Source organism: Cricetulus griseus, chromosome 5 (genome assembly GCF_003668045.3).
Source record: "Cricetulus griseus strain 17A/GY chromosome 5, alternate assembly CriGri-PICRH-1.0, whole genome shotgun sequence".
Lineage (NCBI taxonomy): Eukaryota > Metazoa > Chordata > Mammalia > Rodentia > Cricetidae > Cricetulus > Cricetulus griseus.
This window is the reverse complement of record NC_048598.1, coordinates 98,208,388-98,228,620: the sequence shown is the minus strand read 5'-3', so window position 1 is coordinate 98,228,620 and position 20,233 is coordinate 98,208,388. Positions and strand designations below refer to the sequence as shown.

The 20,233-nt window shown below is 40.5% G+C and overlaps 1 protein-coding gene across 1 annotated transcript; it reads right to left on the bottom strand.

The window, feature by feature from the left end:
* Positions 1-7,364: 7,364 nt before the first annotated feature.
* Positions 7,365-8,276, bottom strand: LOC103162324 (zinc finger protein 14-like). The gene has a single exon (XM_027416962.1). The coding sequence runs from the start codon at positions 8,274-8,276 to the stop codon at positions 7,365-7,367; it is 912 nt and encodes a 303-aa protein (XP_027272763.1).
* Positions 8,277-20,233: the final 11,957 nt, after the last annotated feature.

Sequence of the window (20,233 nt, the reverse complement as noted above, 5' to 3'; positions counted from 1 at the left end):
AGTAGTCTTGAATTCCTGGAAACGGGAAAACATTTACTAAATATAATGCCAGTAGCAGAGACACTAAGAACAATTAGTAAATGAGACCTCCTGAAACTGAGAGGCTTCTGTAAGGCAAAGAACACAGACAACAAGGCAAAATGGCAGCCTACAGAATAGGATAATATCTCCACCAACCCCATACCTGACAGAGGACTGATGTCCAAAATATACAAAGAACTCAAGAAAGTAGACATCAAAATTCCAAATAATCCAATTAAAAATGGGGTCATATTTAAACAGAATTCTCAACAGAACAATCCCAAATGGCCAAAATGCACTTAAGGAATTGCTCAACATTCTTCGACATCAGGGAAATGCAAATCAAATTGCCTCCGAGATACCATCTTACACTAGTCAGAATTGATCTCATCAAAAACACCAATAATTGCTTATGTTGGAGATGATGTGAAGTAAGGGGGACACTCCCCCATTGCTGGTTGGAGTGCAAATTTGTACAGCCACTTTGGAAATCAGTATGTTGGTTTCTCAGAAAGTTGGGAATCACTACCTCATTAACCAGCAATACCACTCTTGGACATATACCCAATACATGTCCTCTCATAGCACAAGGACATTTTCAGGCAAATGGATGAAACTAAAAATAAAAATCCTGAGCTTGGTAACCCAGACCCAGAAAGACAAACATGGTATGTACTCACTCATAAATGGATATTAGATGAACAGCAAAGGATAACCATTCTACTGATCATGACCCCAGAGATGCTAGATAACAAGCAGAAACCTGAGAAAGACATACATGGATCCGCTTGGGAAAGGGAAATAGATAAGATGGGAACATAGTGGGGGAGGAGATGGGCATGCTGAAGTAGAGGGGGAAGGGAGAAAGTGATAGGGCAGGAGAACTTGAGGGAACTGGATGATGGAGATTGGGGAAGGACAGAGGGGGAAAGCAAATTGATTGATGGAGTAATTATGGAGATAGTGAGACACCTCACAGGAGAGAAATTCCCAGAAGTCCACAAAGATGACCCCTACTTAGACCCTAAACATTCGGAGAGGATACCTGAAGTGGCTTTTCCTTGGAATCACATTGATGACTACTTGAATTATTATCATAGACCCTTCATCTAGGTACTGATTAGAGACAGATGTGGACATCTACAGCTAATCACTGGGCAGGGCTCACACAGTCTAGGTGAAGAGAGGTAACAGCGATAATATGAGCAGAGGTCAAGACCATGTTGGGGATACCCCAACAGACACCTGACCTGAGCTAGTGGAAGTTCACTGACTCCAGACTAATTGCTGGGGAACTTGCATGGAACAAAATTGGGCCCTCTCAATGTGGGTGACAATTTTGTGGCTTGGGCAGTCTGTGAGGCCACTACCAGTGTGACCAGGATTCATCCCCAGTACTTGAACTGGTGATATGGAGTTCATGATCTTTGGAGGGATACCTTGCTCAGCTTAGATATAGGGGTAGGACCTTGGTCCTGCTCAAAGAAAAGTGCCAGCCTTTGTTGACTCTCCATGGGAAGCCTTACCCTGTCTGAGGAGTTAATGGGGTAGGGTGGAGGGAAGGTGGGGAGAGCAGGAGAAACAAAGGGAGTGGGAACTAGAATTGGTATGTAAAATGAGAAAATATTGTTTTAAAATAAAAACATGTAAAAAAAATGGTGTGTGCCACCAGCACCTGATAAGATAAGTCAAGCACTTCAAACTTATGTCAGTAATAAGTTAAACACTTTGTGGATGTTATTTCCAAAATTTTAGAAGCAAACGCTTTGAAAGAAGTACATTCATATTTTGAGCATTCTTATTTCTGTCTCATACTGGAAATTTACTATGTATTATATTTTTATTAGGAAGGAAATGTATTGTTTCTCTGGTTACTCCAGGTTACCTTCTTACATCTCAAGTTTGAGAGGTCAGAACTGCAAAAGAGAGAGGAGAGACTTTTCTACCTAAGTTTGGGTTATCACACTATTTCTGTTAATTCCATGTGCCAAACCATTTTTTTATTGAAATTTTCTGTGTTCCTGGATAGTTTTCAATTGGGAATCAGGGGAGAAGGTAAAGAAGGGAATGGCTGGAAGTGACTGAGAATGTGGGAAAATGGGAAAAGTGTGGAGGAGATTTCTAATTAGGCATGAAATGAGGATGGTCTATTTATGAGAGGGAGGAGGAATAAATATCAATGTTGTTAAAGGTTAAGAAGTGGTTATTCTGGGGGCTGGAGAGATGGCTCAGAGGTTAAGAGCACTGACTGCTCTTCCAGGGGTCCTGAGTTCAATTCCCAGCAACCACGTGGTGCCTCACAACCATCTGTTATGAGATCTGGTGCCTTCTTCTGGTGTACATGGAAGCAGGATGTTGTATACATAATAAATAAATAAATAAATAAATAAATAAAATCTTTAAAAAAGAAGTGGTTATTCTGTAAATACCAAACGTATATTATATGTAAAGTGATTAATATATGTAATATCTATTATTATGTACAATATATTTTAATGGTATATTACATATAATATGGGTGTGAATATGAGATTATTACACACTTATGAATATATATACTCATACATATTGATGTGTCTATATTTAATGATGCTATGTCTCTTGGCTTAACAGTAGAAAAACTCAAGAAACCTATATTAATAAAAACAACACTACTAGGGATGGGAAATACCCATTTTAGTTTCTCATGAGAGTTTATGTAATTCCCCAAGTAGTTCATGCTATCACTGTTTCCTTTGGTCATCTATGCTACATTGAAGGTAAGTTGTATTGGCTGGAGCCATTGCACACTTTGGATGCAGGACTTGGAAAGGTTCTGTTGGATCTAACCCTAAAACAACCTTCATTTAGTCTGTCACAGTAATAGAGACAGTGCAAGTTGCCAAGTGAGAGAAGCAGTTAATAGCCCTCCCCAAGAGTGACATCTGTGTTGTTTTGAATGAGAATGGACCCCATAGATTCCCATATTTGAATGCTTAGTTGCCAGTTGGTATAACTGTTGGGAAGTATTAGAAGATGTTTTAGTTACAGAGGATTAGTTTATGGGTTGCTTTGAGGCTTCAGTGTTATCACTGGTCCAAGTTAGCTCTTCTACCTCCAACTTTCAGATCATGATGCCTTTGCTATACTTGCCTGCCTGCTGCCTTGTTACCTATAACTATAATCATGGCTCCAACATCTGGAACTACGATTGTCCTAAAATATTTTCTTTCGTAATTTGTTTTGGTCATGAATTCTCATCACACCAATTGGAAAGAAAATAAGAACACCATGAACCTAAATGGTCATCAACATGGCAAAATGTCAATACAGGTTTAGTTGTAGTGTCATCCATGTCATTTGGCAATCAGCTACTGTATATAATTAAGGCCTGCTCAACAGGAGAGAAACATGCCAATAAGTCAGAACCAATTAATCAATATAGCAAGATCATGGATTTTAAAAAACCTACTACTGCCACTTTGGGAGGTCAGCATAATTCCTGAGGGTTAAAATTTATATTAAAATTTTTATTTATAGTCTCAAAAGTATATCCCATGCCTTTCTTTAAATAATCTCTTTGGAGAAACCAGACAATTCTAGTAAGCCACATTTGTTCATATTGTAGAGATTAACTGAAGGTCAGGATCCCAGGCCTACTTAGTACATCTACAATCAATGCCTACACCCGAGTCTCAGGGAATACCCTGAAAGGGTGGCATTATTATTAGAACCTGACTACCAGGTGTCTGCTTTAACAGAGAAGCAACACATATAATACAGCAGCAACAGAGTTGTGGAAACAAGAACAATGACAATACTAACAGACAGGTACATAGATTTCATTGGGTACTCCCTCTACAAAAAGAAAAATAAAATAAAATAAACTACTATTGAGAGAGGGAGAGGTAGTATATCCAAGGTTCGAGTCATCTAATTGGTTATTCAATTAAGAATGTTAAGATTTAAAATCTTATACAATCAAACACCAAAAACAGTGGTATATTTTTATCATATATATGAATCTATATATGAAACAAATATAAATAATACTGTGCCATCTACCATAGAAGGTGTTATGAGTACATAGGAAAGGTTGGAGGGAGGAAATGGAAGTATGATTGTTATTTAATAATACTTTTAAAAGGTGTTGGAAGGTAGGCTTATCAGTCATGGGTGCTTACCATTCTTGCAAAGAATTCAGGTTCAGTTAAGGCACACTCATGCCCTGTTTCTCCTAAAATGACTCTATATACTCTAGCCCTTCCCCAGACCACATTCACCTGGATCCTCAGGTGAGCATCCTATGCCATCCTCAATCCCTATCTGTAGGGTTAAGGAGTCAACAATCCCAGCCCTGATAACCTTTTCAAAAGGGCACTTTGGAATTCCCTAAGATGGAGGTTGCTTAGCTAGAAGGGCAGTCATTCACATCATGACTACCATTAGTCAAAACAACCCCTCTCGTAAAGCTGTATCTAGACCCCCAAAACACCTCAGCCAGTATGGATTTTGGACTTTTTAATTTTTTCTTTTAAATGCTAATGTGAAAGAAATTTTTCTTGTTTTCTGACTACAGTAGGCCAAAATTACCAGTATGAAGAAAGTGAGAAATTCGAATTTGTATCACGTTTTATTTGCTTGCAGTGATAATTTTTAAGGTTATAAGTGGACTTTCAGAAATTATCCTAAACTCTTCTGAATGTGAATTGCCAACAAAGGTGGTAAAGAGTTCCATGGAATTGAAATTTTATTGCATGTTTGTGACTGCACCTTGTTTGACTGTAGGCTGCTTTAAACAAATGTCTCAGTGATTCAGAATATTTGCCTTGCAGAGGTCCTACCTGCCCTCACCTGGTGGCTGGTAACCATTGGTAAATTCCAGTTCCTTGCAATCCGATGCTTTCTTCTGACCTCTCTATGCACTAGGCATAATCTCCTTGTGTATACATACATGCAGGCAAAACAGGTATACTCAACGTTTAAAAATTTAGAAAACAGCATTGCTCATTTTACATGTATTTGTGGATTTTCTGTAGTTTTTATTACTATTGATATCTACCTATATTTAACTTATTTGATACCATGGAGGACATTATTCCTTCTTAAATTTTTATTACATTTGCTCTTTGACAGTCTCATACATGCATGTAATAAATTCTTAGTACTCTCACACACAAATCCTCTTTCATCTCTCTTTTTCCTGCTAACTCTACACTTCCCTGCAAGTCCCTTCACAACAGTAGATTCTTCTGTTTCTTTTATGACATACTAAGTTTAGAAAGAGGACTTAGGTGAAAGTAATTTAACAATTTATAGTATAGTGAGGCTCAGAAAAATTTCAGAAGGTTGAATTTTAACAGAATTGATTATTTCCTTATGCACACAGATATGCAGCACACCTCTGTGTTACAAAAAAAAAAGTCTGCATGTTTTTGGATATAGCTGTTAAGCCTCCATGTCAAAAACCTTCTACCTCAGGTAATGTAGAATAAAATAGAGGGACTCATTTCTAATCGATTAAAGAAACTCTTAGAAGAGCTTATGGGAAAATTATAGATAAAAACAATTTTCTCATTATATGTTCTTTTAACGAATAAGCAGCAACAAATTGTCTTTGACTAGCAGCAGCTCACCAGGCAGTGTTGGCACATGCCTTTCATGCCAGCACTTGGGAGGCAGGAGCAGACAGATCTGTGTGTTTAAGGCCAGCCTGGTCCCCAGTGAGTTCCAAGATATCTAGGGCTACACAGAGAAACCCTGTGTAGAAAACAAACAAAAGAAAAAAAAACAAAATCGAAACAACAAAAACAAAAACACAACCAAAGAGGCACACACAATAACAGACAAAACAGGCATCTGTGTACTGATCTGAAAGTGAGACACTGGATTAAAGGTCTGCAGTTTCCACCTGCTCGCTCTCTGCAAGGGAACTAAGAGGCTGCAGTCCCCCTCCAAGGCCCCCCTGACCCACCAGCAGGATTCCCCATGGGTCCTCCAGTCTCCCAGCCTGTCATCCTTGAGCACATCTGCCTAGATCTTAAACAAGCTTGACAGCAGGCGCTCCAAAAGTCACAAACAGAAAACAGAATACAGAGTTCCCTTGGCTATTCAGAAATTTACCTGTTAGTTGTCATCACAAGACTCAGTAGATGATGGCTTGGGGATCCTGAACCAGCCCCCAAAAGCTGTGCCCAAAATCCACCACAATAGACCACCAAGAGACCAAAACAAGCACGAGGAACAGCAGAGCACTAGAGACGCTGAGCAGCATGAGGTGGGGGCTTTTTTTTTTTCATTTTATTTTTATTTATTTTTTTATTAGTTCAATTTAGGGACCAAGCTTGTTTCACATGTAAGTCCCTTCTCCCTCTCCCTCCCCTCACCCCCATTCCTCCTCCCCCACCCCCAACGTACCCCCCACCCACCCCATGCGCCCACCACTCCCCAGGCAGGGTAGGGCCCTCAACGGGGGCTCTGCATAGTGAGGTGGGGGCTTTTATAGGAGGTAAACAAAGGGAGAGGGAATGGAGGATTCCAAAACTCATAGTTACTGATTGGGATTGGCTCAAGCACAGATTAGGAGTATCTGTGCTGATCTGATTGGCTATTTTGGGTTCTGGGAAGTTAAAACATTTTAGTCTCTGCAGAAGGACACCAGGAGTTGTTTGCCCAATTGAGATTGGCTTCTCCCTATGGGTGAAGTGTTCCGGGGTTTTTCCTGTAACTAGAGATAAGGTCAGGGGCAGTCCCATCCACTGACTAAGGGAGGAGGGCAGTACTGCATCCTACTCTGGCCTTTGTGCTATGACTAGAGTTCTGCTAAGACCTGGGTCTCTCACTGGGGCAAGAGATTAAAATGTATGAAACAAATTTCAGGGGCTCAATTTAAGGAAAAGGCAGATGGGGAATACTTCATGTTCCAAGAAGTGAGTGAGTCCTCTCAAAATCCCAGAGCACCTTCTTACCATGCAATTATATTGCAAAGTGGCTTAGGTTTATCCCAGAGCACACTATGTTAAGGTTTTTTTTCTTTTATATTTATTCCTTGTTTTTGTTTTCTTATTTTTGCTTGATTGCTTGCTTGTTTTGGTTTTTGACACAAGGTTTCTTTGTGTTCTATTGGCTGTTCTGGAGCTAGCATGTTAAGGTCACTAGGATGAATGAATGTTTTCCCACATTTTACATACAAAGGATTTCTCTCCTCTGGAAATTTTTTATGCAAAGTAGGACAAGTAGAAGCATTGAAGGTTTTCCCACAATGTTTACATGCATAAGGCTTCTCTCCAGTATGCTTCAAGTTTATAATGACTCTAAGACTCCCTGAAAGCTTCTCCACAATGCTTGCATACATACAGAGGCTTCTATGCAGTGTGACTCCGTTCGTGTATGTTACGACTGCTGGAGTACCTGAAATCTTTTCTGCAATGCTGGCATGCATAAGGCTTCTCGCCAGTGTGAATTCTTTCATGGGTGATGAGAGTACTGGAGCGTGTAAATGCTTTCCCACACTGCTTACATGAATGTAGCTTCTCTCCTGTGTGAAGACTTTCATGTCCCTTCAGATTCCTAGAGTCAGTAAAAGCTTTTCCACAATATTTACATGAATAAGGCTTCTTTCCAGTGTGAACTTGTTCATGTTTGTAACGATTTCTGGCAAGATGAAAGTGTTTCCCACAATGCCTACAAGCATATGGCTTCTCTCCACTGTGATTTCTTTCATGTTTCTTATGACTACTAGAGCCAACAAAGAAGGCTTTTTCATAACGCTTACTTGTATAACGTTTCTCTCCACTGTGAATCCTTTGACGAACATTCAGAATACTGGAGCTGGTAAACATTTTTCTACAATGCTTACAAGCGTAAGGCTTCCCTTCTGTGTGAGTTACTTCATGACTCTCAAAATACTCTCCATATGTATATGTTTTGCCACATTTCCAACAAATGTACCTTTCCTGTCGAATATGAATATTTTCATGGTTGAGAAGGTCAATGGAATTGATGAAGGATTCTCCACAGACCTTACATACAAAGTGTTTCACTTCTTTATGGATTCCTTCATCATTCTGGTCATGTGTGTCTCTCACAGAGTCATTCTCATTGAGTCTGTCTCCATTGTGACTTCTCTCCTGAGGATGATCAGAAGAGAAACTCCTACAGGCGTCATTACATGGTTGAAATTTCCAGGGTTTCCTCTTAGAAATTTCAAATACCTGATGTGATTCAGAATGACTGATATCTTTCCAATGTCCCCGATGTCTATAAGGTTTTGCCATAGCTCCTGTGTACACAGATGATATCTGTGTAGTTTGGTCTCTGAGACAGTCCTGTGAGGATGAATGGCCAATGGTGTTTCTTACAGGCTGTCATGAACTCCAGGAGGCATATCTTTACTGCTGATATTCTCTGTAATAGCTTCCTGCTTTTTATCACACTCAGTATCACATTCATATCCACAGTCTTCACCAAGCACTGGAGTTCTACAAAGAATGAGAAAAGCATTAGTGTAGCCAAGGAAAATACTGATGATCAAGGATCTGTCTTATCCCTTCCCTGTACACAAGAATATATACACATACACAAACAGGTAAAATAATTAAGAGGCATAAATGGAGCGAACAAGAAGGCAAAAGTCCTGGTGATAGTAGACAATCGTAACAATCACATAAGGTGGTGAAACTCTGTGGCCTCTGGCATTCTACATACTAAGCATGTGTTGGTGACTTAGTTATCAACTAGATCAATTGAGGGATGTTAGAGAACAGGGATCCTCAAAGGAGAAAATGACTCAGGTTGGCTTGCAAACAAGTCTGTGGCAGCATCTTCACATTCCTGATTGATGAACGATGGCTTAAATTATGATGTGTGTTGTTGCCATGGTTAGAAGGGCATGAGTTGTATCAAAGAGGTACCTGTTGGATAGTTTTAGTAAACTTGACACAAACTAGGACACACATCTGAGAAGAGGGAACTAGAAAGGAGAAAAGGCTTCATCAAGTTGAAATTGAGGAATGTTTTCAGGGGCATTTTCCTGACCACTGACTGAGGTGGAATGGCCCAGCCCACTGTGGGTGGGGTCCCCCTACAGATATGGACAATCCTGACTCCACCAAAACTCAGACTGCAATCCCAGACTGCTATATACTCTCCTTGATGTGACTGGAGAATCCTGAGACTGACAACTCAAGACAATGCTGCTCCTATCTTTTATACCTCTCTAGAACTGGGATTAATGGTGTGAATGCTGTTGCTCTTTTAGACTGATTTAATCTAGTGTAGCCCTGAGTGGTCTTGAACTCAGAGATCCATCTGCTTTTTTCACCTGAGTGCTAGGATTAAAGTTGGGGGCCACCACTGCCTGATCTCTATAGCTGGTTGCTAATTTTGTTTTCTGAATTCTCCAACAAGCTTTAATAAATTTTAAATGATATATCACCAGTCTTTCAGCAGTGAACTGTTGATTCCCAGGAGGTCCATTTATGACATTATTAACTCCAATGATAGCTATGTTTATGACCATGTGGCACATGATTTAGTGACACTTGGGGTAGTGGATGTTCCTATAGTGTTGAACTTTATCTGATAATTTTGACACATTGATCATGTTAGTCAAAAATCTGGGAAGAAGGTGTTTGATCCTTAAGAATGCCACCCCTAGCAGGGAGTCGTTGTCCAATTTTAATCCCAGCACTTAGAGCCAGAAGGTGGCAGAACCCTGATTTCAAAACTACCGAGGAAACACAGGACAGCCATGGCCACACAGAAAAACACTGTTTCAAAAATCCAAAAGAGAAGGCCAGCCTAGCTAAATAGGTAATGACAACTGATGGCCACAGGGGCATGGAGAGGCATTTTTCTTCATAGTATTGCTACTGGTAGATTGCCCATGGTGGGGAAGATGGTCACATACATCTGAATGTCACTTAGCTCAGTGGGTTAGTAATAAAAAAAGACATAGAAAAATACACATAAAATTAAGAGTCAGGTCTTAGATATATATGATTAACACATGTTATCTACATTCATATGTAGAAAATCCACAATCATAAACATATATTTAACTTTTTCTTTTTTGTTTTTTTGGTTTTTGGTGTTTGGAAACAGGCTTTCTCTGTATGGTTGTATACCAGGCTGGCCTTGAACTCACAGAGATCCACCTGCCTCTGCCTCCCAGTGCTGGGATCAAAGGTGTGCACCACCACTGCCCGGCAGATTCCTTGGTTTTCAAATAACAAAACATTACAAATGTATATTTGCAGGTCTAAGATATTGGAAAGCAGGTCAAATACTTTCCATGTACACCTGGAGGGTCTGTGCAAAAGTGAATACTTATCATTGGTGTAAGCATAAAGGCTAAGCTTATCAACCTAACCAGTGTGAGCCTGCCTCAGAAAGAGAAAACTGGAAATACCATCTCACCAAGATATACTTCTCTAGACTTATACTGAAAATATCCCCAAAGACTACAACAGATATATACATTCATGGTCATTGCTGTTGTAGTCCCAGTAGGTAGAAAAAAGATTCAGCCTGCATCTCCATCAGCTGATGTCCACATGATGGAGATACAGCACATAAATCCAGTGAGTTCCACCCAGCAAGGAAGAAAACTGGAATGAAATTTGCAGCAATGGAAGTAACTGGAAATGTAAATATACTGAGTGGGGTAACCTAAGCCCACAAAGTCAAACACTGTCAGTTTCTCTTATACCTGACTCCATCTTTCTCCTCTTACCCATTTGTTTCAAAACCAGAGTGAGCAGGAGAACAGATGAAGGAGAAGAAAGGACCCATGAGACCTGTGGTTGCTGAGGATGGCCGCACAGGGACAGTGGGATGCAGGTGGCATGAGTAGAGAGATGGATGTACTTAGGGATGGGATGCAGAGAATAGGAATGGGAAGAGAAGACAAGGTGGGGGGATTACCAATGTTCAGGGTTTCGACAACTCTGTGATTTCTGTGTCAGCCTGAAACACAAGTGTCCCTATATTAAAAACAAAACAAGAACAAAAGTTTGGGCATGTTTCTGGAAGCCTTCAATCCTGGAATGCATGAGGCAAAGGAGGGTGATGTCTGAGTCCAAGGCTAGCCTACTAAACAAGGCAAATTCCAAAGGCTACACCAGAAACCTGTCACCAAAATGATAAAAATGTAAGAATTTAAAAATTACATGTACAGGCCTTCCCCCTCACCTTCCTGTAGAGTGGTGAGTGAGAGCCAGGGGCTCCTACACCCAAACTCCCCCTTGAATCCCCTGACCTGCAGAAACTGGAAGACCCTTCCTCCCACTGAATCCTGCATAGGGACCTGGAGGCAGTCCAAAGTAGCCAGCATCAGCTGCCATCACTGCCTTCCCCCTCCACCCTCCAGTAGAGGGAGAAAATAAAGAAAACACAAACTGAGGTATTACTGGAAATAGAAAAGCTGGGTAAATGATTAGGATCTACAAATGCAAGCATAACCAACAGAATACAAGAGATGGAAGACAGAATCTCAGACAATGAAGATAAACTAGAGGAAATAGATTAATCGATAAAAGAAAATCTTAAATCCAACAAATCCTTAACACAAAATATCCAGGAAATGTGGGACACTGTGAAAAGACCAAACCTAAGAATAATAGGTGTAAAAGAAGGTGAGGAAGTCCAGCTCAAAGGTGCAGAAAACATATTCAACAAAATCATAGAAGAAAACTTTCCTAACCTGAAAAAGGGCATGCCTATGAAAATGCAATAAGCTTACTGAAAACTAAAGAGACTAGACAAAAAAAAGTTCCCTCACCACATAATAATCAAAACACCAAACATACAGAAGAAAGAATATTAAGAGCAGTTAAGGAGAAAAGGCCAAGTAATATATAAAGGCAAACCTTTCAGAATTACTCCTGACTTCTCCTTGGAAACCCTGAAAGCCAGGAGGTCCTGGGTAGATGTTCTAGAAACACTGAGAGACCATGGATGCCAGCTCAGACTACTATACCCAGCAAAACTCTCAATCACAATAGATGGAGAACAAAAGATATTCCATGACAAAACCAGATTTCCACAATACATAGACACAAATCCAGCCTTACAGAAAGTTCTGGAAGGAAAACTCCAATTCAAGGAAGTCAACTATACTCAGAAAAACATAGGCAATAGATAATCTCACTTTACCAAAAGCCAGAAATAGAGGAAAAACTCACACACAATACCACCACCAAAAATAAACAAGAAATAATAACCAATGGTCATTAATAACCCTCAATATCAATGGTCTTAAATCACCTACCAAAAGAAACAGGCTAACAGAATGGATATGAAGACAGAATCCATCCTTCTGCTGCATACAAGAAACACACCACATCTTCAAAAACAGACATTATCTCAGAGTCAACGGCTGGGAAAAGATTTTCCAATTAAATGGCCCTAAGTAGCAAGCTGGTGTAGCTATCTAACAAATCAGACTTCAAAATAAAATCAATCAGAAGAGATAAAGGTCATTTCATATTCATCACAGGAAAAATCCATCAGGAAGAAGTCCCAGTTCTGAACATCTCTGCACCAAATAGAAAGGTAACCACATTCGTAAAGGAAATATTACTAAAACTCAAATCACCCATTAAACAACACACACTTATAGTGGGAGACTTCAACACCCCACTCTCACCACTGGACAGGAACACCAGACAGAAACTAAACAAGGAAACAAAGGAAGTAACAGAAGTTATGACCCAGTTGGGAATAACAGACCTCTATAGAACATTCCATCCAAGCACAAAAGAATATACCTTCTTCAGCACCACATGGAACCTTCTCTAAAATTGACCAAAAACTGGGCAACATAGCAAACCTCAACAGATACAAAAAAAGTGGAATAACCCCCATATCCTATTGAATCACCATGGTTTAAAGTTAGAATTCAACAACAACACAGATTGCAGAAAGCCTACATACTCATGGAAATTGAACAATGCACAATTGCACCATTCTGGGGTCAAGGAAGAAATAAAAAATGATATTAAAGACTTCTTAGAATTCAAGGAGAATGAAGACACAACATACCTAAACTAATGAGACACTTTGAAAGCAGTACTAAGAGGAAAGCTCATAGCACTTAGTGAGCACATGAAGAAACTGGAGAGCAGTCACACTAGAGAATTAACAGCACAACTGAAAGCTCTAAAACAAAAAGAAGCAAACTCACCTCAGTGGAGTAGACACCATGAAATAATCAAATTTAGTGCTGAAATCAATAAAGCAGATACAAAGAAACCAATACAAAGAATCAATGAAACAAAGAGTTGGTTTTTCAAGAAAATCAATAAGATAGACAAACCTTTATCAAAACTACATAAAAGGCAGAGAGGGAGCACGCAATTTAACAAAATCAGAAATAAAAAGGGGAACATAACCACTGACACTGAGGAAATCCAGAGAATATTTAGGACATACTTTGAAAACCTGTACTCCACAAAATCCAAAAATTTAAAGAAAATGGACTATTTCCTGGATGGATATCATTTACCAAAATTAAATCAAGAACAGATAATTTCAATAGACCTATAACCCCTAATGAAATAGAAGCAGTCATCAAAACTCTCCCAACCAAAAAAGAAAAAAAAAAAAAAAAAAAAAAAAAAAAAAGCCCAGGGCCAGATGGCTTCAGTGCAGAATTCAAAGCTAATACCACAACTCCTCAAATTGTTCCACGCAATAAAAGCAGAAGGGTCATTGCCAAACTATTTTTACAAGGATACAATTACCCAAGCCACACACAGACACAACTAAGAAAGAGAACTACAGACCAATATCCCTCATGAACACGGATGCAAAAGTACACGATAAAATACTGGCAAAATGATTCAAGGAACACTTCAGAGAAATCATCCACCATGGTCAAGTAGGCTTGATCCCAGGGATACAGGGATTATTCAACATACAAAAATCTATCAGTGTAATCCACCATATTAACAAACTGCAAAAGAAAAACCATATGATCATCTCACTAGAAAAAGCCTTTGACAAAATCCAACACTGCTTCATGACAAAGGTCCTGGAGAGATCAAGGATAACATACCTGAATGCAATAAAAGCAATAAACGGCACCCGGCGTTGGTGGCACACACCTTTAATGCCAGCACTCGGGAGGCAGAGGCAGGCAGAACTTTGTGAGTTCAAGACCAGCCTGGTCTGCAGAGCAAGTGCCAGGATAGGCTCCAAAGCTACACAGAGAAACCCTGTCTCCAAAAACCAAAAAAAAAAAAAAAAAAAAAAAGCAAAAAAAGCAATATATGGTAAAACCAACAGCCAACATCAAACTAAATGGACAGAAACTCAATGTGATTCTTCTAAAATCAGAAAGAAGACAAGGCTGTCCACTCTCTCCACATCTGTTCAATATTGTACTTGAAGTGCTAGCTAGAGCAATAAGACAACCAAAGTAGATTAAGGGGATACAAATTGGAAAGGAAGTAAAATGTTCACTATTTGCAGATGATATGATAGTTTACATAAGTGACCCAAAAAACTCTACCAGGGAACTTCTACAGCAGATAAACACTGTCAGCAATGTGGCAGGATACAAGATTAACTCAAAAAAAAAATCAGTAGTCCTACTATATACAGATGATAAATGCAAAGAAACATTACCCTTTACAATAGCCAACAACAACATAAAATAACTTGGAGTAACACTAACCAAAGAAGTAAAAGACATGTATAGCAAAATCTTTGAATCTTTAAAGAAGGAAATTGAAAAACATACCAGAAAATGGAAAGATCTCCCATTTTTTTTTTTTTTTTTTTTGGATAGGTAGGATCAGCATAGTAAAAACGACAATCTTGCCAAAAGCAAACTACAGATTCAATGTAATTACCATCAAAATACTGGCACAATTCTTCACAGACCTTGAAAGAACAATACTCAACTTTATATGGAAAAACAAAAGACCCAGGATAGCCAAAACAATCCTGTACAATTAAAGAAATTCCAGAGGCATCACCATCCCTGACTTCAAGCTCTATTATAGAGCTATAGTCCTGAAAACAGCTTGGTACTGGCACAAAAATATACAGATAGACAATAGAATAGAATTGAAAACCCTGATATCAACCCACACACCTATGAACACCTGACTTTTGACAAGGAAACTAAAATTATACAATGGAAAAAAGAAAGCATCTTCAACAAATGGTGCTGGCATAACTGGATGTTGACATGTAGAAGACTGCAGGCAGATCCCTGTCTATCACCATGCACGAAACTTAAGTCCAGATAGATCAAAGACCTCAACATAAAACAAGCCACACTGAATCTCTTAGAAGAGAAAGTGGGAAGTACCCTTGAACAAATTGGTACAGGAGACCACTTTCTGAACATAACACCAGTAGCACAGACACTGAATTCAACAATTAATAAATGGGACCTCCTGAAACTGAGAAGCTTCTGTAAGGCAAACAACACAGTTAACAAGACAAAAAGGCAGACCACAGAATGGGAAAAGATCTTCACCAACCCCACATCTGACAAAGGGCTGATCTCCAAAATTTACAAAGAACTCAAGAAGCTAGTCTCCAAAAAACACCAAATACTCCAATTAAAAAGTGGGGTACAGAACTAAATAGCTAATTCTCAATAAAGGAGTCTAAAATGGCTAATGGACACTTAAGAAAAGTGTTCAACATCCTTTAAGAGCCATCAGGGAAATGCAAATGAAAACAACTCTGAGATACCATCTTACTCCCCTCAGAATGGCCAAAATCAAAAACACCAATGATAGTTTATGCTGGAGGATGTGGAAAAAGGGGAACACTCCTCCACTGCTGGTGGGAGTGCCAACTTGTACAGTCACTTTGGAAATCAATATAGCAGTTCCTCAGGAAACTGGGAATCAGTCTGCCACAAAATCCAGCAATTCCACTCTTAGGCATATACCCAAACATGCACATTCATACAGCAAAGACATCTGTTCAACTATGTTCATAGCAACATTATTTGTAATAGCCAGAACTTGGAAGCAACCTAGATGCCCCTCAACTGAAGGTTGGATAGAGAAAATGAGGTACATTTACACAATGGAGTACTACTCAGAGGAAGAAAAAAACAAAACAAAACAATGGAATCTTGAAATTTCCAGGAAATTGGATGGCACTAGAAGAAACCATCCAGAGTGAGGTAACTCAGTCACAAAAAGACAAACATGGTATGTATTCACTCATTTGTGGATTTTAGATATGGATTAGGGGATTGCCAGCCTACAATCCCCACTGGAAGAGAGACTCTGGAACAGGGAGTACCCTAAGAGAGACATGCCTGGTTCCCTGGAGAAGAGGAAGGGGATGGGGTCTCCTGAGCCATATGGGGGGAGTGGAGAGGGAGCTAGGAGAAAGAATGGAGAAGAGAAGGGGAGAAGAAGAAATGGGGGAGCAGGAAGGTTGAGTAGGGAGAAAAACAGAGGAGAGCAGGATGAGAAATACCATAATAGAGGGAGCCATTATAGAATTGAAGAGTGATCTGGCACTAGGGTGAATTCCAGAGATCTACAAGGATGACACCAACTGGCAATCTAAGCAATAGTGGAGAGGCTGCCTTAAATGCCCTTCCCTGATAACGAGATTGATGACTGTCTTATATGTCACCCCAGAGCCTTCATCCAGTGGCTGATGTAAGTAGAGGCAGACAACCACAGCTAAACACTGAACTGAACTCCTGGAATCCAGTTGCAAAGAGGGAGGAGTGAAGAGCAAAAGGATCAAGACTGAGCTGGTGAAACCCTTGGAAATAGCTGAGCTGAACAAGAGGGAACTCATGGACCCCAGACTAATGGCTGGGAGGCCAGCATGGCAGTGATCCAAACCCCCACCCCCAATGTGGGTGTCAATGAGGAGGCCTCAGCAATCTATAGGACCTCTGGTAGTAGAGCAGTATTTATCCCTGGTGTACAAATGGACTTTAGGAGCCCATTCCACATGGAGGGATGATCTCTCATCCTGGACCATGGGGGATGGCCTAGGCCCTGCCCTGGATGAAATAACAGACTTTGGCATCCCAGGAGGGCCTCACCATCCCTGGGTAGAAGGGTGTAGGGGTTGGGGTGGCAGTTTGGTGGAGGGGGAGGGAGAAGGAGCTGGGATTGACATGTGAAGCAGCCTTGTTTCTAATTTCAATAAAAAATAAATTTTAAAAAAGGGAAAAATTACATGTATATTAAAATAAAATGACTATATACATAAATAATAAATTCATTATGACTATGTTGTATCTCAATGTCCATTTTCAAATGAAAACATTTTCCCCAACAAGTAGAAGGCACACTGAACATTCCTAAGTTTTCAACATGGTCAGAAATTACACTACCTACAAACCAGCTATCGTAAAGCTAAAGAAAAGAGAGGTAATGTTACCATTTTTCTGAAGAAATTTTAGTTTATGGAATTGATAGTCCCAATCCCTTGTTCTTTTTTTTTTTTTTGAAGATTTTATTTATTTATTATGTATACAACAATCTGCTTCCATGTCTATCTGCACACCAGAAGGGGGCACCAGATCTCATAATGGATGTTTGTGAGTCACCATGTGGTTGCTGGGAATTGAACTCAGGACCTCTGGAAGAACAGCCAGTGCTCTTAACCTCTGAGTCATATCTCCAGCCCCAGCCAATCCCTTCTTGTTAAAGCAGCCTACAGCCAAACAAGCAGTAGTAACAAAAAATACAAAGCCAATTCCATGAAGCTCTTTGCCAGTCTCACATCTTTTTCATATTCTAATTGAGGCCTCAATAAAAAAAAAAAAAAAAAAAAAAAACTGCAAACAAAATGTGAAGCAAATTTGAATTTCTCTCTTTTTTCAGAGTGGTAATTTTGAACAACTGCTGTCAAGAGTACTAGAAAAAAAATCTTTCACATTATTACAAAAAAAATGGAAAAAAGGGGAAAAAACACAGAAGTTGTGGTGATAAGTGGTGCAGTCACAGGTTTGTGGCAAATTTCAAAAACACCAGGAGGCCTGGGGATCAATCCTGAGTCAGACCACATGCAGGAGGGGAATGAAGAACAGAGGAAATAACTCTAACTCGTAAGGAAAAAAACATAAAAACTTAAGTCAGCCCAAACAGAAGCACAAAAGGAGAAGGGAAACTAAGGAAAAAACATGAACACACAGAGGACAGTCTGGACTTAGCATCACCAACCCGCCAGCGCTGGGAAATCTGTGCAGCTGAAGATTCACAGCAAGAATTAAACCAAGCGGGCTAAGAATTGCTTGGAAGCAGTTTCATGAGGACTGAATAGTGGGGGACATGTGGCTCAAGGCTGCCGCCTGTGGGACGCTCATTTCAAGAGCACGTGGGCACAGGCATGCCTCCTGGGCAGATTCCACCTTCCACTGGAATGCACAGCTCCAGGGGAAATGCAGCTGCTGGTGCTGCAAAGGAGCAAATGTCCCAAACCCACCTCTCAGGATCCCAGCAGCCCAAGGCACACTCACCATTTCTTGCTTCTGTTGTGTCTAGGTGTCTCCCAAAGAGGCCTGAAGTCAACAAACTGGGTCCTCAGAAGGATTCTCTTGGCTAAAGAACTTTACAAAGATTTTCTAGAAAGAGCACTGTGACTACCTGTGCTACTCATTGGACAGTTTGTTCCTTTTAGTAATGTGGTCCTTGATTGGCCAACACTACTCACTTCGCCCCCTCAGCTTAAAGGTTTTAATGATGTGCCCAAATTCTGAACCCCCCAAATCACCAACAGGCCTATTTCAATGCAAAAGCGATGAGTCTTTCATTGCAGTTGTTCAATGATCTCACCCCATTAGCTCAGGCCTCTCATCCTTCCACCATGGCGGATGGCTGGGGAAAGACCTTGAGAATCCAGGAGGTGGGGATCTTTTGGGGCAGCTTAAGGGGAGTGTCTAGGGGTACGCACAGGCTCAGGATTGGTGTGCCTCCAGGCTTGGAGGGTTTGCCCTGTGTTGACTGGTCAACTGGTTGTTATGGCCCATCGCCCTCCCAGGGAGGTTGGTATGCTCTGCACATCATTGCTGTGCACTTGTCCGTAAAGCACACCCAGAGACATAAAGCATAGCCCTGCTAGCTAACTTCTGATTGGTTCCTTGCCACGAGGTGGGCATCTGACCTTCTAGTGAGCAAGGTCAGGCAAGCACGTGCTACCCTGTTATGGCTGCCAAAACTGGGGTTGGTCTCTTCACATATAGGAAGTACTAGGTTCACGCCTTTAATGCAAGGGTGATTTCGGAAACTAAAGTCATTCATGGGTAGACTGTGAAACCGTGACTAAAAACCAAACAAACATTCCTGACATGGGTTTCTAATCCCTGAGATCCTGATGTGTAAGCTAGAAAGTTAGTAATTTGGAGGCTCACTAGGGCCAGAGCGTTAGCTCCAGAACAGCCAATAGAACACAAAGAAACCTTGTCTCAAAATCCAAAACAAGCAAGCAATCAAGCAAAAATAAGAAAACAAAAACAAGGAATAAATATAAAAGGAAAACCCCTTAACATATTGTGCTCTGGGATAAACCTACGCCATTTTGGAATTTAATTGCATGGTAAGAAGGTGCTCTGGGACTTGGGGAGTACTCACTTCCTCCCACAGGCAGTATTCCCCATCTGCTTTTCCTTAAAGTTAGTCCCAGAAATTTGTTCCACACATTTAAATTTCATGCCCCAGTGAAAGATGCAGGTGTTAGCAGAAAGTCAGTCATAGCACAAAAACCAGAGCAGGATGCAGCCCCTCCTCCCACCCTTAGTCAGTGGATGGGACTGCCCCTGACCTTAGTGCTAGTTACAGGAAAAACCTGAAACACCTCGTCCATAGGCAGAAGCAATCACAAATGGACAAACAACTTCAGGGGTCCTTCTGCTGAATCTAAAATGTTGCAACTTCCCTGGACCCATAAAAACCAATCAGATCAGTCCAGACACCCAAATCTGTGCTTGAGCCTATCCCAATCTGTAATTATGAGTTCTGCATTCCCCCAAGTGTCCCTCCTTGGCTACCCCCTATAAAAGCCCTCACCTCATGTTTCTCAGTGTCTCTCCTGCTCTGTTGCAGCTGCTGCTTCAGACTGACAGAGGCCCGAGTTAAATCACAGTAAAGGCTCTGCCTTTGCATCACATTTTGTCTTTTAGGGGCCTATTGGGGGTCCGGGCTTTGGGCACAACTATGGTGGCGGTATTAGCATAAAAACAGACATGTGGGTTTAAGCCATTGATTTTAGGCCGAGAGTCCCCGCAGCA